The sequence below is a fragment of the Thunnus albacares genome, chromosome 11 (assembly GCF_914725855.1).
Source record: "Thunnus albacares chromosome 11, fThuAlb1.1, whole genome shotgun sequence".
NCBI lineage: Eukaryota > Metazoa > Chordata > Actinopteri > Scombriformes > Scombridae > Thunnus > Thunnus albacares.
The window spans coordinates 33910795-33938511 of NC_058116.1; the positions used below are offsets into that span (position 1 = coordinate 33910795).

The following is a 27717-nucleotide window of genomic DNA, read 5'->3' on the forward strand; positions in this document are numbered from 1 at the left end:
CCTAAAGGGTAGAGAAGTTAGCTTGTTCCTGGAGGCTCATTGCTTCAAACTGAGACAATCTGCAGCTTTAAGCAACCTGCTGTGGTTCACTCACACACCCTGCAGTTCTCCTGAGCAGCTCAGTCACATCCACCTTACAAGCAACAACTACATTACTAATTAATATACTTGTTGCTTGCTGCCTAAACAAATAAGCAACTGTTTGCTAACAAGTTCAATATATCAAGTTAAAAGCTGATGATATGTCAGTGTTGTGTTCACTACTTGTTTCTGATGGAAACTATTGTGCGTGCAGTGTTGTATGAATGTCTTATTAACATGTTGATCAGCTGTTTTCTGTCTGATCTGAAGGCAGCTGAGGATGTTAATCTGTTTCCTCCTCTGCTCTCTGACTCCTCTGTATTACACATGAATGTAGGAGTTCTCTGTGTTGTGTGATCACCTCTCACTGATCAACGTTCATTTATTTCAACCAAAGCCGTTTCTACTCAAACCAAATCTGCATCATATTCCATCTGCATATATATGACAACAAATTCTACTTTTTACTCATAAAAAAATTCATTTAAGGAATTTAGCTGCATTAACATCAAGATCAAAACAAACTATAAACAAAATAAAATATTTTGATCAAAATGTTTTGAATAAACTATAAATTGATGAACAAGAATAAACATAAAATTGAGTGTAATAAAGTGACACCAGCAAGATCAAGTCTGATCCCAAATCAGACAACTACAGTATTATTTTTAGGGCCTAATGAAACTAAAGGTGCAAATGAACTACAAAGAAATAACAAATTACACACAATTATCACTATGAAGATTAAAACAGAAGACTTTCAGTTATCATCATCATCATCACTGAAGGATAAGTCCTTTTGCAAACCATAGTGACAGTGCATCAAATATGTGTGTAAACGTTGTCCTTGATCTAGTGATGTCACTGTCAGACTGTCAGACTTGACCGACTCAGCCATTAACGTCAGTACGTCAACATGTGAGAATCTGATGATGACTGTGAAACTGGTTTGTTGTGAGCAGGGCTGTAGTGGTAAAAAAAGCTTGAGTAAACCCTACCTTACCTCAGCCACACCGTCTATATGCTCCTTAATATAGATCCATGTTTGTAATATAACTAAACAACTCAACTGACTTAAGAGGAACTCATTTCCTCAAACTTAAAGCCAAATCAAGACAACAGTTCGACTTCTAGATGAATCAGCATTTAGTGTTTATAACAGAAACTATCTGTCAGTTTTAGTGCTGTGTTTCCAACAGTTACTGAGGTCACCCACCTTTTAACAGCTGTAGAAATCATCATGTTAATAGAGTTGTTGTGTAGTGTTAGTGCCTGTATTCAAAGATCTGTTAGTCCTTTTATAGCAGGTTTTAATCTTGTGCTTTGACTTTTGTTTGTTAGGATGTCCTTTAGTTTACATTTGGATAACAGTTTGTGCTTTTAAAGATATTTTCAGAACAGTAATTCATCTCCATACAGGTGGAAGTCAGACTTTACCAGTTTGTTCTGCCTCCTGCTTTAATGTGTTCATGTGTCTCCATCACCTGACGTCTGGGCTGCTTCTATGTGTTTCTCTTTCCCACAATGCTCCCACAAGATGGAGCCTGAGTAAGACAAGTTCAAATCCTACAAATAGCTTGAAATATTTTCTGTAAATAAAGACTTGAGTCAGGTATGAATGTGCTCTCTCTCTTTATCAGTTCTTACTTTCATATTCTAAAAAGCTTTATTGGTATGAATGTTGCAGGTAAATATTCCCCAAACTAATGATGGTTCTCTCTCTCCAGACTCTGTCAGGCTGGTGAATGGGACTAAACGGTGTTCAGGCAGACTGGAGGTGAAGTCTGAGCAGTCGTGGTCCTCAGTGTGTGAAGCTGACTTTGACCAGCAGGGTGCAGAGGTGGTCTGTAGGGAGCTCGGCTGTGGGGCTCCTTCAGTCCTCCAGGGGGCGCTCTATGGAGAAGTGGAGGCTCCGATGTGGACCAAAGAGTTCCAGTGTGGAGGCCATGAGTCTGCTCTCCTGGACTGTGGAAGATCAGACTCAGCTAGAAGCACCTGCTCACCTGGCAAAGCTGTTGGACTCACCTGCTCAGGTAGAAGAGGAGCTGCAGCTTTGATTTGGCTTCATTTCTGTTCTAATGAAAATCACTTTATTCTTTTACTGATGACTCTCTTGTTTCTGTTCAGAGCCTGTCAGGTTGGTGGGAGGAGCCAGTCGCTGTGCAGGTACACTGGAGGTGAAACGATCAGAGTGGAGACCAGTGGAGGACTCTGGCTGGACCCTGAAGGCAGCAGCAGCAGCCTGCAGAGATCTGGACTGTGGCTCAGCTATTTCAACAGGAAGCAGAAATGAAGCCTCAGACAGATCTGTATGGAGGATCAATCCTTACTGTGTTCATTCTGGATCTGCACTGAGAGACTGTGCATCATCAGATTTCTCTTCCTCCATCATGGAGCTCACCTGCTCAGGTAAGTCCATCAGTGACATCATCTATGACAGTAATATTTTCCTTCCTCTGTCACAGTGATAGTCAGTGGCAGTAGCGGACTGTGGGGTCTTGCACACGCACACACACACACGCACACACACACACACACACACACACACACACACACACACACATACACACACACCTCTTCTATACAGAGAAATGCATTATAGCCATAAAGACGCCTTTGCCTTTACTTTTTTACAGTGAGCCGGCATAAAGCCGCCTCCATGTGAGCTTTTCATAGCGTAGCGGCGTTCTGGATTCAGAGGCGTGACGGAGATCAGACTGATCAGAGCTGTAAACTCTGCCATAAGCAAGTAAAGAGGCGTTACTAGGACGAGGGGAGGACATTTCTCTTTGTTTGACAACATTAAAGTTAAGTTAGACTTTTCTGTCGGCTTCCCGACTCATTTTAAAAAAGACAAGAGAGAGAGAGAGAGCAGGTGTGGTCGAGTGAGCTAGAGAGTGAATGGAGAGAGGGAGCACTAGTAACGTTAGTGAGGAAGCTGATGAATCAGATCATTAAAACGTTATTTTCTGATTGTTTCACAACGGTTACTTTCCAAAGCACAAACACACCTGCATCCCCGCACACCTCCTCAACCCTGCAGCTGTACGCCGCACCGCCTGATGTGGTCTGAATACGGGCTAAACAACAGCGTCAGCTCCCGGTCCCGCCGTGCCGGCTGTCACACAGAACAGCGAGGCGGATTACAGGCGCAGTATTCCCGCTTTGAACGGGCTGTGTAAAAGAGGCTGAAGTGCACTCATCACCAACAACTAACATCTAAACAATACACTACGTCATTAAGAATAAGTCCATTACAAAATCACCTTCTGACACCTGTTAACAAATGTACTCAAAGCACCGGCTCAACAAGCTGAAACTATGCTAACCTGGTTATTTCTCCCACACATGCATTAGCTGAACTGCCAACCCGGTCTTCCGATGGTAAACGTTCACTCATGTTGCTCAACAAAAAGACAATAAAGGAAAGATTTTCTGAAATATAGAAATTAGGCCATATTTCTCACAGCAGCAAAGTGGAGCATTACCAACAACAATCTTAATCACCTCTATAGATAATTAATACAGCAGGACTCACCAGTCACTGGAAAACAAAATCCATCCTCCATTCCTTTCTGCAATGCCTGCCTGTGTGAGTCCTGCGTGAGACCTGCGTGAGTCCTACGTGAGTCCTACGTGAGTCCTGCGTGAGTCCTATGTGAGTCCTGCGTGAGTCCTGCGTGAGTCCTACGTGAGTCCTTCGTGAGTCCTACGTGACTCCTACGTAAGTTCTATGTAAGTCCCACGTGAGTCCCACGTGAGTCCCGAGAGAGTCCCGCGTGAGACCCGCGTGAGACCCGTGTGAGTTCTATGTAAGTCCTGCGTGAGTCCTGCGTGAGACCTGCATGAGTCCTGCGTGAGTCCTACCTGAGTCCTGCGTGAGTCCTGCGTGAGTCCTACGTGAGTCCTGCGTGAGTCCAGCGTGAGTCCTGCGTGAGTCCTGCGTGACTCCTACGTGAGTTCTACGTAAGTTCTACGTAAGTCCTGCGTGAGTCCTGCGTGAGTCCTACGTGAGTCCTGCGTGAGTCCTGCGTGAGTCCTGCGTGAGTCCTGAGTGAGTCCTGCGTGAGTCCTGCGTGAGTCCCGAGAGAGTCCCGAGAGTCCTATGTGAGTCCCGCGTGAGTCCCGCATGAGACCCGCGTGAGTCCTACGTGAGACCTGTGTGAGTCCCGCGTGAGTTCTATGTAAGTCCTGCGTGAGTCCTATGTGAGTCCCGCGTGAGTCCCGCATGAGACCCGCGTGAGTCCTACGTGAGACCTGTGTGAGTCCCGCGTGAGTTCTATGTAAGTCCTGCGTAAGTCCTACGTGAGTCCTGCGTGAGTCCTGCGTGAGTCCTGCGTGAGTCCTTCGTGAGTCCTACGTGAGTTCTATGTAAGTCCCGTGTGAGTCCCGTGTGAGTCCCGCGTGAGTCCCGCGTGAGTCCTACGTGAGTCCTGCGTAAGTCCTATGTGAGTCCTACGTGAGTCCTGCGTGAGTCCTGCGTGAGTCCTTCGTGAGTCCTACGTGAGTCCTGCGTGAGTCCTGCGTGAGTCCTGCGTGAGTCCTGAGTGAGTCCTGCGTGAGTCCTGCGTGAGTCCCGAGAGAGTCCCGAGAGAGTCCTATGTGAGTCCCGCGTGAGTCCCGCATGAGACCCGCGTGAGTCCTACGTGAGACCTGTGTGAGTGCCGCGTGAGTTCTATGTAAGTCCTGCGTGAGTCCTACGTGAGTCCTGCGTAAGTCCTACGTGAGTCCTGTGTGAGTCCTGCGTGAGTCCTTCATGAGTCCTACGTGAGTTCTATGTAAGTCCCACGTGAGTCCCGCGTGAGTCCCGCATGAGTCCTGCGTGAGTCCTGCGTGAGTCCTACGTGAGTCCTGCGTAAGTCCTATGTGAGTCCTACGTGAGTCCTGCATAAGTCCTGCGTGAGTCCTTCGTGAGTCCTACGTGAGTCCTGCGTGAGTCCTTCGTGAGTCCTACGTGAGTCCTACGTGAGTTCTATGTAAGTCCCACGTGAGTCCTGCGTGAGTCCTGCATGAGTCCTACGTGAGTCCTGTGTGAGTCCTATGTGAGTCCTGCGTGAGTCCTGCGTGAGTCCTTCGTGAGTCCTATGTGAGTCCTATGTGAGTTCTATGTAAGTCCTACGTGAGTCCTGTGTGAGTCCTATGTGAGTTCTGCGTGAGTCCTTCGTGAGTCCTACGTGAGTTCTATGTAAGTCCCACGTGAGTCCCGTGTGAGTCCCGCGTGAGTCCCGCGTGAGTCCTACGTGAGTCCTGCGTAAGTCCTATGTGAGTCCTACGTGAGTCCTACATGAGTCCTGCGTGAGTCCTGCGTGAGTCCTTCGTGAGTCCTACGTGAGTCCTGCGTGAGTCCTGCGTGAGTCCTGCGTGAGTCCTGAGTGAGTCCTGCGTGAGTCCTGCGTGAGTCCCGAGAGAGTCCCGAGAGAGTCCTATGTGAGTCCCGCGTGAGTCCCGCATGAGACCCGCGTGAGTCCTACGTGAGACCTGTGTGAGTCCCGCGTGAGTTCTATGTAAGTCCTGCGTGAGTCCTACGTGAGTCCTGCGTAAGTCCTACGTGAGTCCTGTGTGAGTCCTGCGTGAGTCCTTCATGAGTCCTACGTGAGTTCTATGTAAGTCCCACGTGAGTCCCGCGTGAGTCCCGCATGAGTCCTGCGTGAGTCCTGCGTGAGTCCTACGTGAGTCCTGCGTAAGTCCTATGTGAGTCCTATGTGAGTCCTGCATAAGTCCTGCGTGAGTCCTTCGTGAGTCCTACGTGAGTCCTGCGTGAGTCCTTCGTGAGTCCTACGTGAGTCCTACGTGAGTTCTATGTAAGTCCCACGTGAGTCCTGCGTGAGTCCTGCATGAGTCCTACGTGAGTCCTGTGTGAGTCCTATGTGAGTCCTGCGTGAGTCCTGCGTGAGTCCTTCGTGAGTCCTGTGTGAGTCCTATGTGAGTCCTATGTGAGTCCTGCGTGAGTCCTTCGTGAGTCCTATGTGAGTCCTGCGTAAGTCCTGCGTGAGTTCTATGTAAGTCCTGTGTGAGTCCTATGTGAGTCCTGCGTGAGTCCTTCGTGAGTCCTACGTAAGTTCTATGTAAGTCCCACGTGAGTCCTACGTGAGTCCTGCATGACTCCTACGTGAGTCCTGCGTGAGTCCCACGTGAGTCCCGAGAGAGTCCCGCGTGAGTCCCGCATGAGACCCGTGTGCGTCCCGCGTGAGTCCCGCGTGAGACCTGCGTGAGTTCTATGTAAGTCCTGCGTGAGTCCCGCGTGAGTCCCGCATGATACCCGTGTGCGTCCCGCGTGAGTCCCGCGTGAGACCTACGTGAGTTCTATGTAAGTCCCACGTGAGTCCTGCGTGAGTCCTGCGTGAGTCCTGCATGAGTCCTACGTGAGTCCTGTGTGAGTCCTATGTGAGTCCTGCGTGAGTCCTTCGTGAGTCCTATGTGAGTCCTGCGTGAGTCCTGCGTGAGTTCTATGTAAGTCCTGTGTGAGTCCTATGTGAGTCCTGCGTGAGTCCTTCGTGAGTCCTACGTGAGTCCTGTGTAAGTCCTATGTGAGTTCTATGTAAGTCCTACGTGAGTCCTGTGTGAGTCCTATGTGAGTCCTGCGTGAGTCCCACGTGAGTCCCGAGAGAGTCCCGCATGAGTCCCGCGTGAGACCTGTGTGAGACCCGTGTGCGTCCTGCGTGAGTTCTATGTAAGTCCTGCGTGAGTCCCACGTGAGTCCCGAGAGAGTCCCGCATGAGTCCCGTGTGAGTCCCGCGTGAGACCTGCGTGAGTTCTATGTAAGTCCTGCGTGAGTCCTGAGTGAGTCCTGCGTGAGTCCTACGTGAGACCTGCGTGAGTCCTACATGAGTTCTATGTAAGTCCTGTGTGAGTCCTGCGTGAGTCCCACGTGAGTCCCGAGAGAGTCCCGCGTGAGTCCCGCGTGAGACCTGCGTGAGTTCTATGTAAGTCCTGCGTGAGTCCCGCGTGAGTCCCGCATGATACCCGTGTGCGTCCCACGTGAGTCCCGCGTGAGACCTACGTGAGTTCTATGTAAGTCCTGCGTGAGTCCCACGTGAGTCCCGAGAGAGTCCCGCGTGAGACCTGCGTGAGACCCGTGTGCGTCCCGCGTGAGTCCTGCGTGAGACCTGCGTGAGTTCTATGTAAGTCCTGCGTGAGTCCCACGTGAGTCCCGAGAGAGTCCCGCGTGAGACCTGCGTGAGTTCTATGTAAGTCCTGCGTGAGTCCTGAGTGAGTCCTGCGTGAGTCCTACGTGAGACCTGCGTGAGTCCTGCGTGAGTCCTACATGAGTTCTATGTAAGTCCTGTGTGAGTCCTGCGTGAGTCCCACGTGAGTCCCGAGAGAGTCCCGCGTGAGTCCCGCATGAGACCCGTGTGCGTCCCGCGTGAGTCCCGCATGAGACCTGCGTGAGTTCTATGTAAGTCCTGCGTGAGTCCCACGTGAGTCCCGAGAGAGTCCCGCATGAGTCCCGCGTGAGACCTGCGTGAGACCTGTGTGCGTCCCGCGTGAGTCCTGCGTGAGACCTGCGTGAGTTCTATGTAAGTCCTGCGTGAGTCCCACGTGAGTCCCGAGAGAGTCCCGCATGAGTCCCGCGTGAGTCCCGCGTGAGACCTGCGTGAGTCCCACGTGAGTCCCGAGAGAGTCCCGCATGAGTCCCGCGTGAGTCCCGCGTGAGACCTGCGTGAGTTCTATGTAAGTCCTGCGTGAGTCCTGAGTGAGTCCTGCGTGAGTCCTACATGAGACCTGCGTGAGTCCTGCGTGAGTCCTACGTGAGTCCTGCGTGAGTCCTACATGAGTTCTATGTAAGTCCTGCGTGAGTCCTGCGTGAGTCCTACGTGAGTCCTGCGTGAGTCCTACGTGAGTCCTACGTGAGACCTGCGTGAGTCCTGCGTGAGTTCTATGTAAGTCCTGCGTGAGTCCTACGTGAGTCCTGCGTAAGTCCTACGTGAGTCCTGTGTGAGTCCTGCGTGAGTCCTTCATGAGTCCTACGTGAGTTCTATGTAAGTCCCACGTGAGTCCCGCGTGAGTCCCGCATGAGTCCTGCGTGAGTCCTGCGTGAGTCCTACGTGAGTCCTGCGTAAGTCCTATGTGAGTCCTACGTGAGTCCTGCATAAGTCCTGCGTGAGTCCTTCGTGAGTCCTACGTGAGTCCTGCGTGAGTCCTTCGTGAGTCCTACGTGAGTCCTACGTGAGTTCTATGTAAGTCCCACGTGAGTCCTGCGTGAGTCCTGCATGAGTCCTACGTGAGTCCTGTGTGAGTCCTATGTGAGTCCTGCGTGAGTCCTGCGTGAGTCCTTCGTGAGTCCTATGTGAGTCCTATGTGAGTTCTATGTAAGTCCTACGTGAGTCCTGTGTGAGTCCTATGTGAGTCCTGCGTGAGTCCTTCGTGAGTCCTATGTGAGTCCTGCGTAAGTCCTGCGTGAGTTCTATGTAAGTCCTGTGTGAGTCCTATGTGAGTCCTGCGTGAGTCCTTCGTGAGTCCTACGTAAGTTCTATGTAAGTCCCACGTGAGTCCTACGTGAGTCCTGCATGACTCCTACGTGAGTCCTGCGTGAGTCCCACGTGAGTCCCGAGAGAGTCCCGCGTGAGTCCCGCATGAGACCCGTGTGCGTCCCGCGTGAGTCCCGCGTGAGACCTGCGTGAGTTCTATGTAAGTCCTGCGTGAGTCCCGCGTGAGTCCCGCATGATACCCGTGTGCGTCCCGCGTGAGTCCCGCGTGAGACCTACGTGAGTCCTGCGTGAGTCCTGCATGAGTCCTACGTGAGTCCTACGTGAGTCCTATGTGAGTCCTGCGTGAGTCCTTCGTGAGTCCTATGTGAGTCCTGCGTGAGTCCTGCGTGAGTTCTATGTAAGTCCTGTGTGAGTCCTATGTGAGTCCTGCGTGAGTCCTTCGTGAGTCCTACGTGAGTCCTGTGTAAGTCCTATGTGAGTTCTATGTAAGTCCTACGTGAGTCCTGTGTGAGTCCTATGTGAGTCCTGCGTGAGTCCCACGTGAGTCCCGAGAGAGTCCCGCATGAGTCCCGCGTGAGACCTGTGTGAGACCCGTGTGCGTCCTGCGTGAGTTCTATGTAAGTCCTGCGTGAGTCCCACGTGAGTCCCGAGAGAGTCCCGCATGAGTCCCGTGTGAGTCCCGCGTGAGACCTGCGTGAGTTCTATGTAAGTCCTGCGTGAGTCCTGAGTGAGTCCTGCGTGAGTCCTACGTGAGACCTGCGTGAGTCCTACATGAGTTCTATGTAAGTCCTGTGTGAGTCCTGCGTGAGTCCCACGTGAGTCCCGAGAGAGTCCCGCGTGAGTCCCGCGTGAGACCTGCGTGAGTTCTATGTAAGTCCTGCGTGAGTCCCGCGTGAGTCCCGCATGATACCCGTGTGCGTCCCGCGTGAGTCCCGCGTGAGACCTACGTGAGTTCTATGTAAGTCCTGCGTGAGTCCCACGTGAGTCCCGAGAGTCCCGCGTGAGACCTGCGTGAGACCCGTGTGCGTCCCGCGTGAGTCCTGCGTGAGACCTGCGTGAGTTCTATGTAAGTCCTGCGTGAGTCCCACGTGAGTCCCGAGAGAGTCCCGCGTGAGACCTGCGTGAGTTCTATGTAAGTCCTGCGTGAGTCCTGAGTGAGTCCTGCGTGAGTCCTACGTGAGACCTGCGTGAGTCCTGCGTGAGTCCTACATGAGTTCTATGTAAGTCCTGTGTGAGTCCTGCGTGAGTCCCACGTGAGTCCCGAGAGAGTCCCGCGTGAGTCCCGCATGAGACCCGTGTGCGTCCCGCGAGTCCCGCATGAGACCTGCGTGAGTTCTATGTAAGTCCTGCGTGAGTCCCACGTGAGTCCCGAGAGAGTCCCGCATGAGTCCCGCGTGAGACCTGCGTGAGACCTGTGTGCGTCCCGCGTGAGTCCTGCGTGAGACCTGCGTGAGTTCTATGTAAGTCCTGCGTGAGTCCCACGTGAGTCCCGAGAGAGTCCCGCATGAGTCCCGCGTGAGTCCCGCGTGAGACCTGCGTGAGTTCTATGTAAGTCCTGCGTGAGTCCTGAGTGAGTCCTGCGTGAGTCCTACATGAGACCTGCGTGAGTCCTGCGTGAGTCCTACGTGAGTCCTGCGTGAGTCCTACATGAGTTCTATGTAAGTCCTGCGTGAGTCCTGCGTGAGTCCTGCGTGAGTCCTGCGTGAGTCCTACGTGAGTCCTACGTGAGACCTGCGTGAGTCCTGCGTGAGTTCTATGTAAGTCCTGCGTGAGTCCTGGGTGCAGTGTTGTATGAATGTCTTATTAACATGTTGATCAGCTGTTTTCTGTCTGATCTGAAGGCAGCTGAGGATGTTAATCTGTTTCCTCCTCTGCTCTCTGACTCCTCTGTATTACACATGAATGTAGGAGTTCTCTGTGTTGTGTGATCACCTCTCACTGATCAACGTTCATTTATTTCAACCAAAGCCGTTTCTACTCAAACCAAATCTGCATCATATTCCATCTGCATATATATGACAACAAATTCTACTTTTTACTCATAAAAAAATTCATTTAAGGAATTTAGCTGCATTTACTTCAAGATCAAAACAAACTATAAACAAAATAAAATATTTTGAACAAAACGTTTTGAATAAACTATAAATTGATGAACAAGAATAAACAAAATTCTTCAGTCAGTTCTTTACTTTCTCCTTGTTTTTCTTTCAACACCATTAACGTTACATCCTGTGATTCTTCATCACTTCTGTCTCGTTTCTCCTGATTCCTTCACTCAGTCTGGAAATGTAAAAAGCTTCCTCTTAAGATTCTGACAGAGCATGAAGCAGAACTTTAACTTGTACGGTGTTAATTACAGTAATTGTGGACAAACGACACACAGTGTGAATACATCAGCAGTCAAGCTATCAAACTATCAGCTACATTAACATTACTGTAATGTAAAGCAGCAGCAGATAAACTGGACGCTTAAACAACACTAATGTCAATTTATAAAACTTCTGCTTCACTGAAGAGTTTTTCTAGCTACTTACTTTGTTGTCTTTTGTCTGACAGATTATTATTTGATGCTGCACATGTCAGTTAATGTCATATATGATCCTCTGAACTCTGATTCATTCGTCTGTCTCATGAAAGCGGCTCCAGTCTGCCTGCTAGCTTCAGCACGGAGGGTTCGTTTGTTTTAACACCAGCGCAGCAGGAGTGGGTGGTGAGTCCTGCGTGAGTCCTTCGTGAGTCCTATGTGAGTCCTATGTGAGTTCTATGTAAGTCCTACGTGAGTCCTGTGTGAGTCCTATGTGAGTCCTGCGTGAGTCCTTCGTGAGTCCTACGTGAGTTCTATGTAAGTCCCACGTGAGTCCCGTGTGAGTCCCGCGTGAGTCCCGCGTGAGTCCTACGTGAGTCCTGCGTAAGTCCTATGTGAGTCCTACGTGAGTCCTACATGAGTCCTGCGTGAGTCCTGCGTGAGTCCTTCGTGAGTCCTACGTGAGTCCTGCGTGAGTCCTGCGTGAGTCCTGCGTGAGTCCTGAGTGAGTCCTGCGTGAGTCCTGCGTGAGTCCCGAGAGAGTCCCGAGAGAGTCCTATGTGAGTCCCGCGTGAGTTCTATGTAAGTCCTGCGTGAGTCCTACGTGAGTCCTGCGTAAGTCCTACGTGAGTCCTGTGTGAGTCCTGCGTGAGTCCTTCATGAGTCCTACGTGAGTTCTATGTAAGTCCCACGTGAGTCCCGCGTGAGTCCCGCATGAGTCCTGCGTGAGTCCTGCGTGAGTCCTACGTGAGTCCTGCGTTAGTCCTATGTGAGTCCTACGTGAGTCCTGCATAAGTCCTGCGTGAGTCCTTCGTGAGTCCTACGTGAGTCCTGCGTGAGTCCTTCGTGAGTCCTACGTGAGTCCTACGTGAGTTCTATGTAAGTCCCACGTGAGTCCTGCGTGAGTCCTGCATGAGTCCTACGTGAGTCCTGTGTGAGTCCTATGTGAGTCCTGCGTGAGTCCTGCGTGAGTCCTTCGTGAGTCCTATGTGAGTCCTATGTGAGTTCTATGTAAGTCCTACGTGAGTCCTGTGTGAGTCCTATGTGAGTCCTGCGTGAGTCCTTCGTGAGTCCTATGTGAGTCCTGCGTAAGTCCTGCGTGAGTTCTATGTAAGTCCTGTGTGAGTCCTATGTGAGTCCTGCGTGAGTCCTTTGTGAGTCCTACGTAAGTTCTATGTAAGTCCCACGTGAGTCCTACGTGAGTCCTGCATGACTCCTACGTGAGTCCTGCGTGAGTCCCACGTGAGTCCCGAGAGAGTCCCGCGTGAGTCCCGCATGAGACCCGTGTGCGTCCCGCGTGAGTCCCGCGTGAGACCTGCGTGAGTTCTATGTAAGTCCTGCGTGAGTCCCGCGTGAGTCCCGCATGATACCCGTGTGCGTCCCGCGTGAGTCCCGCGTGAGACCTACGTGAGTTCTATGTAAGTCCCACGTGAGTCCTGCGTGAGTCCTGCGTGAGTCCTGCATGAGTCCTACGTGAGTCCTGTGTGAGTCCTATGTGAGTCCTGCGTGAGTCCTTCGTGAGTCCTATGTGAGTCCTGCGTGAGTCCTGCATGAGTTCTATGTAAGTCCTGTGTGAGTCCTATGTGAGTCCTGCGTGAGTCCTTCGTGAGTCCTACGTGAGTCCTGTGTAAGTCCTATGTGAGTTCTATGTAAGTCCTACGTGAGTCCTGTGTGAGTCCTATGTGAGTCCTGCGTGAGTCCCACGTGAGTCCCGAGAGAGTCCCGCATGAGTCCCGCGTGAGACCTGTGTGAGACCCGTGTGCGTCCTGCGTGAGTTCTATGTAAGTCCTGCGTGAGTCCCACGTGAGTCCCGAGAGAGTCCCGCATGAGTCCCGTGTGAGTCCCGCGTGAGACCTGCGTGAGTTCTATGTAAGTCCTGCGTGAGTCCTGAGTGAGTCCTGCGTGAGTCCTACGTGAGACCTGCGTGAGTCCTACATGAGTTCTATGTAAGTCCTGTGTGAGTCCTGCGTGAGTCCCACGTGAGTCCCGAGAGAGTCCCGCGTGAGTCCCGCGTGAGACCTGCGTGAGTTCTATGTAAGTCCTGCGTGAGTCCCGCGTGAGTCCCGCATGATACCCGTGTGCGTCCCGCGTGAGTCCCGCGTGAGACCTACGTGAGTTCTATGTAAGTCCTGCGTGAGTCCCACGTGAGTCCCGAGAGAGTCCCGCGTGAGACCTGCGTGAGACCCGTGTGCGTCCCGCGTGAGTCCTGCGTGAGACCTGCGTGAGTTCTATGTAAGTCCTGCGTGAGTCCCACGTGAGTCCCGAGAGAGTCCCGCGTGAGACCTGCGTGAGTTCTATGTAAGTCCTGCGTGAGTCCTGAGTGAGTCCTGCGTGAGTCCTACGTGAGACCTGCGTGAGTCCTGCGTGAGTCCTACATGAGTTCTATGTAAGTCCTGTGTGAGTCCTGCGTGAGTCCCATGTGAGTCCCGAGAGAGTCCCGCGTGAGTCCCGCATGAGACCCGTGTGCGTCCCGCGTGAGTCCCGCATGAGACCTGCGTGAGTTCTATGTAAGTCCTGCGTGAGTCCCACGTGAGTCCCGAGAGAGTCCCGCATGAGTCCCGCGTGAGACCTGCGTGAGACCTGTGTGCGTCCCGCGTGAGTCCTGCGTGAGACCTGCGTGAGTTCTATGTAAGTCCTGCGTGAGTCCCACGTGAGTCCCGAGAGAGTCCCGCGTGAGTCCCGCGTGAGACCTGCGTGAGTTCTATGTAAGTCCTGCGTGAGTCCTGAGTGAGTCCTGCGTGAGTCCTACATGAGACCTGCGTGAGTCCTGCGTGAGTCCTACGTGAGTCCTGCGTGAGTCCTACATGAGTTCTATGTAAGTCCTGCGTGAGTCCTGCGTGAGTCCTACGTGAGTCCTGCGTGAGTCCTACGTGAGTCCTACGTGAGACCTGCGTGAGTCCTGCGTGAGTTCTATGTAAGTCCTGCGTGAGTCCTGGGTGAGTCCTACGTGAGTCCCGCGTGAGTCCCGCATGAGACCCGCGTGAGTCCTGCATGAGTTCTATGTAAGTCCTGCGTGAGTCCTGCGTGAGTCCTACGTGAGTCCTGCGTGAGTCCTACGTGAGTCCTGCGTGAGTCCTGCGTGAGTCCTACGTGAGTTCTATGTAAGTCCTGCGTGAGTCCTGGGTGAGTCCTACGTGAGACCTGCGTGAGTCATATGTGAGTCCTGCGTGAGTCCTGCGTGAGGCAGACACATCCAGTTCTAGCTCCAGATACTGGGTTTATGGTTATGATAGTAACTGAAATCAAACAAAATAGTTTTTTAAAAATCACATAAATTATTTTAATAACTAATTAAATAAAATTGTTTTAATGACCTTATAATTACTGATGTGTAATATTTTATGAACTAATAATGACACCTCTCATAAATGGTCGGGCCTGCAGAGAAGGTCCTGAAGGTCCTGACGGACCTCCTCTGGTCGCTGGTTTCCATTGGACTGAACTGTAAACTTATCCAGGACGACGGCATCCTAAAGGGTAGAGAAGTTAGCTTGTTCCTGGAGGCTCATTGCTTCAAACTGAGACAATCTGCAGCTTTAAGCAACCTGCTGTGGTTCACTCACACACCCTGCAGTTCTCCTGAGCAGCTCAGTCACATCCACCTTACAAGCAACAACTACATTACTAATTAATATACTTGTTGCTTGCTGCCTAAACAAATAAGCAACTGTTTGCTAACAAGTTCAATATATCAAGTTAAAAGCTGATGATATGTCAGTGTTGTGTTCACTACTTGTTTCTGATGGAAACTATTGTGCGTGCAGTGTTGTATGAATGTCTTATTAACATGTTGATCAGCTGTTTTCTGTCTGATCTGAAGGCAGCTGAGGATGTTAATCTGTTTCCTCCTCTGCTCTCTGACTCCTCTGTATTACACATGAATGTAGGAGTTCTCTGTGTTGTGTGATCACCTCTCACTGATCAACGTTCATTTATTTCAACCAAAGCCGTTTCTACTCAAACCAAATCTGCATCATATTCCATCTGCATATATATGACAACAAATTCTACTTTTTACTCATAAAAAAATTCATTTAAGGAATTTAGCTGCATTTACTTCAAGATCAAAACAAACTATAAACAAAATAAAATATTTTGAACAAAACGTTTTGAATAAACTATAAATTGATGAACAAGAATAAACAAAATTCTTCAGTCAGTTCTTTACTTTCTCCTTGTTTTTCTTTCAACACCATTAACGTTACATCCTGTGATTCTTCATCACTTCTGTCTCGTTTCTCCTGATTCCTTCACTCAGTCTGGAAATGTAAAAAGCTTCCTCTTAAGATTCTGACAGAGCATGAAGCAGAACTTTAACTTGTACGGTGTTAATTACAGTAATTGTGGACAAACGACACACAGTGTGAATACATCAGCAGTCAAGCTATCAAACTATCAGCTACATTAACATTACTGTAATGTAAAGCAGCAGCAGATAAACTGGACGCTTAAACAACACTAATGTCAATTTATAAAACTAGAGTTTTTCTAGCTACTTACTTTGTTGTCTTTTGTCTGACAGATTATTATTTGATGCTGCACATGTCAGTTAATGTCATATATGATCCTCTGAACTCTGATTCATTCGTCTGTCTCATGAAAGCGGCTCCAGTCTGCCTGCTAGCTTCAGCACGGAGGGTTCGTTTGTTTTAACACCAGCGCAGCAGGAGTGGGTGGTGGTTTGTTGGTCCGTGTTAACAGTAACAGACGTCTCCGTGTCTCATAACAGGACACAATGTTCCAACAGAAAACAAAACAAGCGCTCCTAGAAGCTCCAACAGAAACTGTGGTAGGAAGCCAGTCTGAGCTAACAGCTGTAAAGTGATGGAAAGTTTGCTTAAACACTGTTTCAGAATTTGAGAGGTGGGTAAACGGCTTTTACGTGCGTTTAGCCTCCATTACAGCCCTGCTTGTAAGACAAAGAGCTCTCGGATTAAAAACTGCTTTTTGATCTATACACACATTTTATTTCAGCCATTGTGAGCTTAAATAATGTTTGTATTTTAGATCGACACAAAAGGACGTTTGGTGTTAATTTATATTTGAGGAGAGAAGAAATACGTTGGTGCAACGGGGCCCTCTAGTGGTCACAGGGGTCGTACACACATGAGTAGGCTGTGTGTAGCAAGAAAAGGCCTTTATTTGAACAAACTAATGAGGAGAAAATAACATTCAGCTTCTCACAGAGGAAGGATTCATCATCTCTCTGTGTTTACAGACCTGCTGGTTCAGCCAATCATCTCTGTGTCTTCTACCATGGACGGGGTCTCCGAGGCCCAGCAGCAGGGGTTTCTGGTGCGTCGGGGCTCCAACTTCACCATCAGCTGCTCCGTCCAGCCTCAGTACCCAGGAGGCTCCTTCCAGCTCACCTTCACCTCCTCCAACACAACACACAACTACACCCAGCCAGCTGTCAATCACTCTGCTGACTTCCTGTTTCCTGCTGCAGACCCCGCCCACCAAGGAAACTACAGCTGTGTTTATGGCGTCTATGTTTTTGATCATAACTTCTTCTCTGAGAGCCGTCTGCTGTCTCTCACTGTCACAGGTAAGCTGAAGCAGAGTGTGAAGCTCAGTGGAACTGAGATGTCACACTGACTTTGTTTCCATGTTTGTAAAACATGATAAAAAGTCATCAGGCAGCAGGACCGACCCAGCGACCTACAGAGAGCTGAGGCAGAATCTGATGAAGGAACTGTAAACTGTTTCCTTCCCAGCTTCTTTAATGTTATTGAACCATAACAACTGTGTTGTAGTGAAAAGTAAAAGACAGCAAACGAGTCAGTGAAGCCAGATAAGCACTATAATGATAATAAACAGGACTTTACATGATGAGCTGAATGTCATCAGGAGAACTCAGAGCTTCACCAGGATCACATTTGATTTAACTGCATGTAAAGATGTTGATTGTTAACAATCAGTTGAATCATTTCAACCAGACAGGAGGTTTAAGGAGACAATCAGCAGACTTTCATTCATTCTTTCAAACCAGCTGTAAACACGAGTTGTTTTTGTCCAACATCATCAGCATACAGAGGAGATCAGATGAACTTATAATCAACAAGCTGCTTCACACTTCAGTGATTTTAGGAGATTTAACGTCACTAAAGTTTCTGTTTGATGGGAGCTGTTGTTCTCATGATGTCATGTGATCTAATGTGATGACTGAATGTGTCTCGTCAGATCCAACAGTTCATATCATCAGACTGGTCGTCCTACCGGTGACTCTGCTGTTGGTCGTCGCTGTCGTCGTTTTCATCCTGAAGGTACTGAACACATGTTTGTTGTTTAGAGGACTGGTTGAAATGAAGCACTCAGCCTGTTTATATTGAACTGAAGAGAGGAGTGATGCAGTAACTTAGATCTGTGTTGTCATGTCTCTCCAGGCCAGCAGGGGGCAGAAGTCAGGCCCACAGGAGAACATTGAGCTGGATTCTTATAACCTCGGTGTTTCCAGAGCTGAAGGAGAGCCGGCTGAAGAGGAAGGAGCCCAGGGAGCAGAGTAGGACCTCCAAGGAGCCACAAACCACTGAAGAAGAAAATCATCTTTGGTTTCATCTCTCCTCTCAGTCTCAGCCAGGTTTTTGCAGCCCAGTACGGCGAGGAATGACGTCCATACTGGTTGATTCCACAGCTTCTGATTTACATCCAGCACCAACGCTCAGTGCCACAACAGGAAGTAGCGAGACCTTTATTAAGACCAGTAGAAGAAGAGCAGAGAGGAGATCTGATTGGACCATTTGTAACATAATTATCTGTATATAGTTATATTTTATCATCATTAACTTCTCTCATGTGAACAGCTGTAACTTTTTTTACTTAAAGATTTTGATGAATCCAGAGTTTTATGGTCTCATCTGGATAAATGTTGAGTCAACAAATCATTTAAAAATCCATACAGTTGTTTGATGAGTTAATATCTTTTTTCTTCACTTTTATATACTATAAACTACTTATTCAGCTGAAATGTGTTATTGCTTCTTTTAAGAATATTTGCTTTTTGAGTTAAAGTAACTGAATAAAAGAAAAAGTTAGTGAAATCAAATGTTTTATCTTTGTTTTGCTGTTTTTATGAAAAAAATCTGATGTTTGACAGAATTTAAAGCACATGTGTTTCTGCTGAATGTTCACTCATTTATTGTATGTGACAGTTTCATGCTAATAAATCAGTTTCTAGTGTATCAATAACACTTTTACACTTTGTTTTATTTTGAATGTCAGACCCCCAAATATAATTAGCATTTCCATGATATTCTGGTCAGTTTAGTGCACCTCTCCCTCTCTACACTGAAAATCAAATTATACAATTATTGTTTGATTTGTGACAATAAAAGAAAAAGACAGAAACAAAGTGTTAAACTGCACTTATAAGGACACAATCAGATGTGTTGATGTCTGACTGTTGGTGCTGCAGTTTGACTTCCAGCTCAGCTGATACAACACATGACACCTGTGTGATGTCACTGATGTCAGGTGAGTCCATCATGAGAGAATCCAGAGCGAAACACACAGGAGACAAAGTGAACACATCAGATCACATCAGCTTTCTGCTCGGCTTCTCATTTACTGTCAGCGTGCAGCAGATAATGATTCACATCAGGGTTTCAAACCTCCACCAAACGCTCTGTCGAAAGCAGTTAGTTTGACTTTAAAGTGTGTTTAGTTGCAGCAGCAGACTGAAGGAAACATCTTAACCAGCAGAGTGTGAAGAGAAAACCAACCAAAACCTTCTCACACAGTGACGTTCTCTCCTTCTGCAGCCAACAACATCCAAAGCAACGTGAGACAGTTTGACTTTCTGTGTCCTCTTTGTTCATTTGTATTATTTTGTTAGAGGTGTCAGCCAGGTCTCTCTCCTCACATTTAACATTTGTCACTCAGGTTTTGTTTGTTTTGTGTTTTTTTTAAATGTTTAAGTCAAACCTCAGAAAAAGATGCACATAAAGCAGAATGTACAGTCTTTGTACCTTCATCTCAATTGATTTCCTGTTCTGAAGCACAGGGTTTACATAGAATACAGAATGTAGAAATAGAATTTATTTAAAAAAGGCTCGAAATTCTTTCATGTTTTTATTTGCAAGTTTCATTTTTCTTGATAAGGTATCTCCTGTAGGGTTAATATAAACCCTAATCCTTCAACATTACTAACAACAGCTACAATATTAACAGTTCAGTTATACGTCGGCTGTGTCTATAAATAAGCACAGACACAGTGGTCTGCCTACAGTATGCTTAGCAATCTCCCAACTATTTTATTAAATTTAACAGCCTCCCGTGTAATTTGTCAAACTCTAAACTTTTCCAACTTCAACATGAATTGGCTGCAAAATGATCGCAAGTCCTCTGTTAATATATCAAATCCACTAATCTGTCAACAGCAGCCTCGTCCAAAAACTAAAGACTTCAGATCATTTATCATCATTGATGAACCTGACAAAGAAGATTATGTCATTTTTAAACATCATCACAATACCTGCTAGTTTTCCCTTTAGCGAGGTGCATGAAGTCCCGCTGCAGAGAATGACTGACATCCTCACTGACGACCTGCAACATATTTCCATTTCCTGTTATGTGACCGGCCTGCTGTGATTGGTTGTCTGTTGCAGGTGGTCCAGCCCATCAGTCCGGTCTCCGTCAAGGAGACTCGGTCCTGCCTGTGGAAACCTGGAAGTGTGTCGACCTGGCCCACGCCATCAGGCCATCAGATAGCCAATGCAACAGCTGGCTTGTTGTAGCAGCCTGATGGACTCTTTATACATCTATGGAAGGACTGGTAAGAACTGTTGTTAAGCTAACGGGAGAAGTTATCTGGACTGTGCAGCGCAGCAGCAGCAGGACACCGCCAGGGAGGCTGGAGAGAGAAGCAACTGGAGAAACAACCAGGAGAGTTAGCTTGTTTGTCATTGTTGCTAATGATATCAGACTTGAGTGGTTGTTCAGTCACCTGTTGATGTTGTATGATTAGTGTGCAGGAGGTCTGGCTGCTTGCTTCTGACAGTTTCTTTAGTTTGTTTTTAAGCTGAGCCATATATTGAGTAATAAGCTTAAAGTAACTAGAATAACAAGTGTTAACTAGTGGTGTAACTGATCGTAGTTGATCCGTGATCCATACGGATCGCCCCCCACGGTTCGGCAGGCATATGAACTGCGGATTAATTGCAAAATTTAATGTCTCTTTTAAGACAAAGTAAACAAACTGCTGTAAGTACAAGTCATGGGCAGACAGCGTGTCGCTAACAGGAATTTTGAAGAGCAACGATCCAACCAGCATCTAACGAGTCCGAAGTGACATCTGTAGGTGTGTTTACACGCTGTTTGATGTGCTGCAGCTGAGCAGCTAATTAGCATCTAGCTGCTAACTGACGTTAGTGGTGAATGTTTATTTGGTGGCTTGTTCAACAAGCTGCAGGACAAGACGTGTGTTCATGTTTCTAAGTTATCATCAAGTTTTGATGTGGACAGAGGCTGTTTCATTCACTACCGTGTTTAAAAGAGGAAGGTATCATGCTTCATATTGCAATAACTGAGCATTCATATATTTTATTTTATTTAAGCATTGGACATCTTAAATGTTGTTTGTCTTGAATGTTTTCATTTAAGACCATGGGCAAAAGTTCATTGCTGTTTCGTGCTGTAAGAGTGTTACAGAATAAATGGAAAGTTTTTTTGTCTCCCCCTTTTTTTTGCTGATCCAAAAAATGATCCGATCCGTGACTCAAATCTGATACGATGCAAACTGTTAGTTTTGTGATCCGTTGCACCCCTAGTGTTAACATGTCAGCTTTGTAGACTATATTTTGTATATCATACATATAGATAAGAGAGTGTAAGTATGTATTTGATACATGCATTAATACTTTCTGATGTGAACCTTCACTTTTAGATCTGTGAATGTTTTTAGTGTTCAGCACTGATCTGTTCCTGTATCACGTTATAAGCTTTGTGCTACTTTATATATTTCTGTATACTAAGAAAATACACAGGAAACACGTGTAAATCATGTGGTATGTTGTCTGTTTTTGATGAAAAGATAAATCTGTTGTCACAATAGAACAATACTATAAATTTGAATTTCACTTTGTTGGTAAAATGACACATCTGAACCAGTCCATGGCTAAAATGAGCTCTTCTTTGTTTAGAAACAATATGTATATGCTAAATGTCTATAAAGAAGCAGCCTTTACACCACTCAGGGGTTTTTGTTTTTAAAAGCAAATTGTTTTATTGGCATATAAAATTGCCCCCCACCCCTCCAATTTCATCAGGTGGGACAATGATATAGTTTGATGCGGTTTGTTGGTTTTCCTCCTGCCCTCCCCAATTTTTTGAGTCATCAGCTGCCACTGGTGTGGGGGTTGAATGCAGCTCATTTTTGTAGGATACAGCAGAAAGGTCTATATACATACAGTACATTATATACAAACTTTGTATGAAGTTTGGTGTTATCATTTATTTTACAATAATTATAGGTCTTATATTTATAATTCAGTAGTGGGGATGACCTATGAGGGGAGAAATGGAGTGAGGGTGACAGTTTAGTGATAAAGTGCTGCAGAAAAATACCATCAAAACTAAAATGTGTAGCTCTGTACTGCAGTTTTTCCTTTATTAGGGCCCGAGCACCTAGCGGTTCACTCACACTCTCCATTCAAATATATGAGTATTTTTCTGTGTACAGCTGCAGTTACTTATTGTCTCTACACACCTGACAGGACACATGTCAATCACACTTTCACCAGGTCATGTGAGTTAAAAGTCTTTACTTTTCTAAAAATAGACTTGATGAAAATTAGGAAATTACTTTGTTTCACACACAAACTCATCAAGAGTTTTCAATTTACTAATTGAAATTCAAGTGAATGGGCCCAAACCTTGCATAATTTTGATGCCACAGGTGTGAGCGAGACAGACAGGTGTGAGCGAGACAGACATGTCTCACCCTGCAGAAAACTCTCATCCTCACACTGTTGAGATTTGATGCTTCGCCATGACAGAGGAAGTTGCTATAACTTTATTGTAAATGCTCCAGTCTGCACCAAACCATCAGTGATGCACACTGGCTGAATAGCGCCCCCTACGAAATCTCAGCGAAGCAGCCCCAACAGCAGGTAAAATAGTGGACAAAGGAAGTGATGTTTATCTCCTTCTTGCACTGTCTGAAAACTTTACTGCAGTAAAGGATCTGGGTTCTTCTTCCACCTCTGATATAAACACATACATTACATTTGCATACTGGTCTAATGTAGTATACTGAGTTAAGCATTCATGTGTCTTCTGTTCCTAGCTGATCTGTTTAAAAACAGAACACTACAGTGTTCCTTCCTGCTATTAATGAGGTGTAGCATCTTTCTCATGCTACATTGTTCTATTTGTGTTTTATTGGACTTATTTCTATTTCATGCTAATTTATTACTTGTGTTTGATGTGCACATTTCTCTGTGTGGGAGAGTCTCAGCTACATTTGGTTTGGTTTAATGGAAATAAAGCTGAACCTTCAACAATTCAACATCTTCATCAGATCATTTGTAGCTGAACGTCAGAAAGCTGTTAAAATCTGTGACATTTGTGAACTTTACATGGTTTTCATACAGTTTTATAATTTAATTAATGACATCTAATTTGTATTTGTGCTTGTTACAAATGTCCTGTACTTAATCATTATTCATTTGTATAAAAGAATTTAACAGCTCAGGGTTCATTATAAAAACACAGATTATAGTTTCTGCCCTCTGCTACAAACAAACTCAGAGTATTTTATATTCTGACAAATGTTCTCATAATAACAAGATGCTGCGTTATAAATATGACCTGGTGTTAGTTTGCACATGTGGTTAAATTACATCATGTAGACAGATAAATAGCTGCCGGCTGATTGACGTGTGCACCTTCATTTACTCTTTATTCCACAATCAGAGAAAAGCCTTTTTTATTTTGATGCTCCACTCACTGGACAGGAAGTCGTATTCCTGTCAGCTTGATGAGACTTCTCTTATCGCTCGCACCTCCCTCCATTTCAAATGATGTGATGTCACAGCAGAGCAAGCCAATCACAGGTGACCAACGAGTATAGAGTACAGAACATTTCTGTGAAAATGAATGTTTGAACCACAGAGAAACATTCACACATATAACAGGTTTTTATCACAGTTAAAGTGAATTTAAATAAACAGAAACTGAACAAAGCTCAGAACTCGAAGCTGACATGTTGGACTGAAACCTTTCAGTGTTTGAGTCCATAAAATCAAACCTGAAACAAACTGAAAGTCCAAACAGCAGCGAGATGAAGAACAGACAGAAGACGTGATACAGTTTCCTTCTGCTTAATTATTATTTATGTGTTCTGATATGTATCTGTCTCATAAAGACATGAAATAATTCAAACGATGAGACTCGAGTTCTGACGTCGTTCTCACTTCAGGCTCAATCTGACATTTTTAATTTTATATGACATTTAGTTTCAGTGTTTACAGTCTGTGACCTTTGACCTCTGACTAACATCCACAAAAAACTGTTTTGTAACCACAAACTGAGAAAATATTTTCTGTAGAAACTGTCAGAAGTTTTACTAGAACTGTACCTCTATAGTAGTATCTCCATGTGATGCTACTTTCTACATGTCAGAGGGAAATATTGTACTTTCTACTCCACTACATTTATTTGACAGCTTTAGTTACTTTTCAGATGAAGATTTGACACAATGGATAATATAACAAGCTTTTAAAATACAACACATTGTTAAAGATGAAACCAGTGGTTTCCAACCTTTTTGGCTTTTGACGTCTTACAAAAACACGCCTCTCGTGTGGCTTTAGGAAGCCAGCAGGGTGTGTTTCAGTCTGTCTTTCGGGTCCGGCTCGGTCCCTCTGGTCCCTCTGGTTCCTCTCACTCTGTCGGCGGGTTCATGGCAGCTGATCCTCGGTGGAGTTGCAGGAAAACAGTGGAGTCGATTCACTTAAAGGCAAGTGAGGCATATAGGTTATCCTTCATCCTTCTTCTGCGTTGGGTTGCACAGCGGTTTTCTTCAGATCTGGTAATGTGCTCTACTCGTCCAGCAAGGTTGAGATTGTGCCGCTTGGTTGCAGTTAAGTACGTACGGGAGTTACTTCCTTTCATTAGCTGTGCGAACAACTGGAAGCACAGTTTGGGAGCGTCGCCAGTGTTTATACTCTCTGTGACATCACGGCTGGGAGGGAAATCCCCATGTGTTTCCTGCTGGTCTCGTCCAACTGGAGCCGAGAATTTGACTCTGCCTGCTTTCACACTTATGTGTGAGTTGAGCAAAGAATGATGGGAGTTGGAGTCCGTTTGGACTCCTTTTATTCGACTTGGTGCCTTTCTTTGTTATCAGACTTTGTGACTGTGTGCAGGCCTGCTTTGTCTCATGTACATGAAGTATGAGGCCCAACATTTACCTTCATGTCCTGGAGAATTAACTTAACCCCCTAACTCTAACCCCCTAACTCCCAACCCCTAACCCTCCTGTCAACTTCCAGTCAAAACTGGTTTGCTAATGAAAGAAATCTGACATCAATATCTACATTCAATGGAAATGAAGTCACCTGTTCAACATCTTTGGTGCAGTCAGATGCCCAGGCTGCATGGTGAGGATGTGCTTCAGTTGAAACCTTGTGTAGAGAAAGGGATAAAATATCATTAAATAACCATTAAGGCACAATAAGACTGTACCTGCTAATATGTAGTGAGTTAACACAATTATCTCTACAGGAAAATGATAAGGTCTCAAGTATACTGTATGTAAACATAAAAAACATTTGTTCAGCCTTTCACATAAAGCAACAGTCAGTACAGCACTGTGACATACATTTAGACACAAAAGACTGTACTTACTGATACCCTGAGAGCTAACAGTACAATTATATACTGAGGAAATGACAGATGATGATGAAATGGTAATGTAGTGTAATGATGATAGTGAGGTTTTAAAACTTACCTGATTAATGTTGTCTGAGCAATATTCAAGCATCACAAGTGTCTTGTCTGGACATGACAGGAGATTCTCTCTCACCCAAAAGCTATATGAACACATACAATAGTGAAATTAAAATAGATTTTTACACACATATAAGTGTTAAAATTGTTCAGTTATACTTTGTACTATGGCTAAAATTTGTGGAAAGAGATCATTTCAGTGTCTCTACAGCAAAATCCATGTCCTTACTCTTGTAATTTTATTTTCATGGCATTCCATATGAATTGCTATTTTGTTGATGGCACTGTCAATTAAATACAATAAACCACTTCCATACAACAATGATGAAAAACTGCTATGCATCTAATGTTACATAGAAATACTGATACTACTAAATACTTAACAGTGCACATATAGAGACCTCAGAGTGTCTATACCTGAACAGAACATGCACACTGAGGACTGTATCTATAACACTTAGACCTTAAAATACATTTCTCAATAATGTCACTGACAGTGTCCAAATACACGGTCCTCAGAGTGTCTATACCTGACCACTGTAGACACACTGAGGACTGTGTATCAATACCCTCCTGTCAACTTCCAGTCAAAACTGTTTTGCTACTGAAAAAAAATCATGTCATTATCAACATGCAATGGAAATGAAGTCACCTGTTTAACATCTTTGGTGCAGTCAGATACCCAGGCTGCATGGTGAGGATGTGCCTCAGTTGAAACCTTGTGTACAGGAAGGGATAAAATATCATTAAATAACCAGTAAGACACAATAAGACTGTACCTGTTGATACGTAGTGAGTTAACAACACAATTATCTATACAGGAGAATGATAGGAGTAAACTATTACTAGGGAAACTCAAGTTCATGTAAAAATACTTGGTGACTGACCAAAGCTCTATTCATTATTACTCTACACGGTGCACCTGTTTTGTTTATTTTGTGAAAATACTGTGAAATTACGGTAGACTCAAACAGCAACTTGTTAACTCTTTGTGAAAATGAAGTTCTGTCTATACCTTTAATCTCCATGGCCAGTCCGAATCTCCATAGTTGTAGGTTATCTCTTCCCCTGGCCTGATGTCCTTGATTGCAAATAAACAGAGATGAGGCTTTCTATCCACAGTGATGGTCCTCATTCTGCTGTTTGGGCTCACATGATCATCGTTGACGAGTCTCCCTAGAGAGTCGTCCTCTCTGGCTGCATCAATACTGAAATTACAAAAAAATTCTGATTACAAAATGTAAAAGTATAATGACAGAAGCACACTATACTGAATGAATAAATAAATCACCACCACCTCTACTACTACTACTACTACTACTACCATCAAGTTAATACAAAATGGCAGAGTTTGTTTTTCTGGGTGAAATTAAACTTACAAAAAATACTGTAAATTAAGTATGACAACACATGTACCATAGTTTTTCCCCATTGTAGAGAAATTCAAACATGAAAACCTTCAGGGCATCGTGGTACAGTCTTAGCCTGTTTTCATGTTCCTGTTTGATTTCCAATCGATATTCAATAAGAAAGTCTCCCTTCTGAAAGTGGTGGCAACTGAACACTCCTCGACCTAACGAAGAACAGAAGATGTGTCAGAAATATGAAGAGATTAAAGCAATAATTAAAAGTATACCTGTGCTAAAGAACTTTTAACAAATGGCAACTCACCTTTAAATGAATTCATATATTTTATATTGAATCCATCCTCATCCTTGCCCAAGGATGAAAAATATGCTGCCTCTTCTTTAGGTTTAATCTTCACTCTCTGTGGCCTTATTGCTGACATCTCATGCTAAAGATGATGACTTCAGTAAAGATATAGAAAAAAATCTGATCAGTTTACCTATCATAGTTTGTTAACAACTTACTGCAGACCTATTTTACAGTTGACTTTCAGTCTTTTAAGTGTCTGTGTAGGAAATGTGCCAAACAAATAGATATGCTATACAAATAAATTTGCCTTGCCTTACTAGTAAGCCATATGTCAGACTCGGGGAAGCAGGAGTGGACCCAAACGCAGAGGCCGGAATGCAGAAATGATGAAAAAAACTCTCCTTTAATTGTGGATGGTCATGAACAGTCAAACAGAGCAGAACAGAACTAGCAGATGCAACAACACAAAACGATCCAACAAGGACTGAACAGAAAACCAGAACTTAAAAAGAAACTGAACTAACAAGGAGATGAGGTGCAGGTGGGGAGATGGGTGGAGAACTCAAGAGAGGGGAGTGAACATACAGGGAGCTGATTGGCTGAGGACACACAGGGAGCAGGGCAGGGCTGACGAGGCTAACACAGGGCAGGTGTGGGGAAAACAGAGCAGGGCAGGACTAACGAGTCCAAATGCAGGGCAGGTGTGGTGGAGCACATGAACACACAAGGGAAACAGAACAAAAACCCAGAAAACAAACTCAATGCCATCTACACTAACCCATCCAAAACCAACCACAAACACAAACCCAAGCACACAACCCAACAAACCAATGATGCAGTCCTCCAAAACCCACCACCCAACCCATACAAGAAAACCCCCATGAACCGAAGGACCAAACAGAAGTGCAAAACCAGGAGACCCCAAAGAACACAACACAAGACCAAAAAACACCCAAAGTCCAGGCAAGATGTGACACCATACTGGTGAACAAGCACATAGTTTTGAACCTAGACTAAATTAAGTCAAGGGTCAAAGTGTAAATGCCCTGAAAAGGCAGTATATGTGTCAAAGATGTG

At 45.8% G+C, this 27717-nt stretch overlaps 2 protein-coding genes across 2 annotated transcripts; one reads left to right on the forward strand and one right to left on the reverse strand.

Moving 5' to 3' along the window:
* Positions 1–14364: 14364 nt before the first annotated feature.
* On the forward strand, positions 14365–17647 carry LOC122992095. The gene is made up of 4 exons (XM_044365683.1): positions 14365–14511; positions 16253–16582; positions 17218–17300; positions 17421–17647. The coding sequence occupies exons 1-4, from the start codon at positions 14403–14405 to the stop codon at positions 17538–17540; spliced, it is 642 nt and encodes a 213-aa protein (XP_044221618.1). The 5' UTR covers positions 14365–14402; the 3' UTR covers positions 17541–17647.
* Positions 17648–17661: 14 nt separating this feature from the next.
* Positions 17662–26671, reverse strand: LOC122991669 (N-lysine methyltransferase KMT5A-A-like). The gene is made up of 7 exons (XM_044364866.1): positions 26656–26671; positions 26401–26557; positions 26138–26192; positions 26000–26065; positions 24594–24659; positions 19508–19578; positions 17662–17723 (listed from the first exon to the last, which is right to left on the reverse strand). Exons 1-7 carry the CDS (start codon positions 26669–26671, stop codon positions 17696–17698), a joined length of 459 nt encoding a protein of 152 aa, XP_044220801.1. The 3' UTR covers positions 17662–17695.
* Positions 26672–27717: the final 1046 nt, after the last annotated feature.

What these genes read in the sequence shown, in the direction of transcription:
- LOC122991669 (XM_044364866.1), bottom strand. An exon ending in GCACCAAAGATGTTGAACAG is followed by an intron (nt 19,579 to 24,593) that starts GTGACTTCATTT and finishes AATATGTTGCAG; the next exon opens with GTCGTCAGTGAGGATGTCAG. An exon ending in GCTAAAGGGAAAACTAGCAG is followed by an intron (nt 17,724 to 19,507) that starts GTATTGTGATGA and finishes GTCTTAATAAAG; the next exon opens with GTCTCGCTACTTCCTGTTGT.
- LOC122992095 (XM_044365683.1), top strand. Translation starts at nt 14,403, where the DNA reads ATGGTCGGGCCTGCAGAGAAGGTCCTGAAGGTCCTGACGGACCTCCTC. An exon ending in GGACGACGGCATCCTAAAGG is followed by an intron (nt 14,512 to 16,252) that starts GTAGAGAAGTTA and finishes CTGTGTTTACAG; the next exon opens with ACCTGCTGGTTCAGCCAATC. An exon ending in TCGTCGTTTTCATCCTGAAG is followed by an intron (nt 17,301 to 17,420) that starts GTACTGAACACA and finishes ATGTCTCTCCAG; the next exon opens with GCCAGCAGGGGGCAGAAGTC.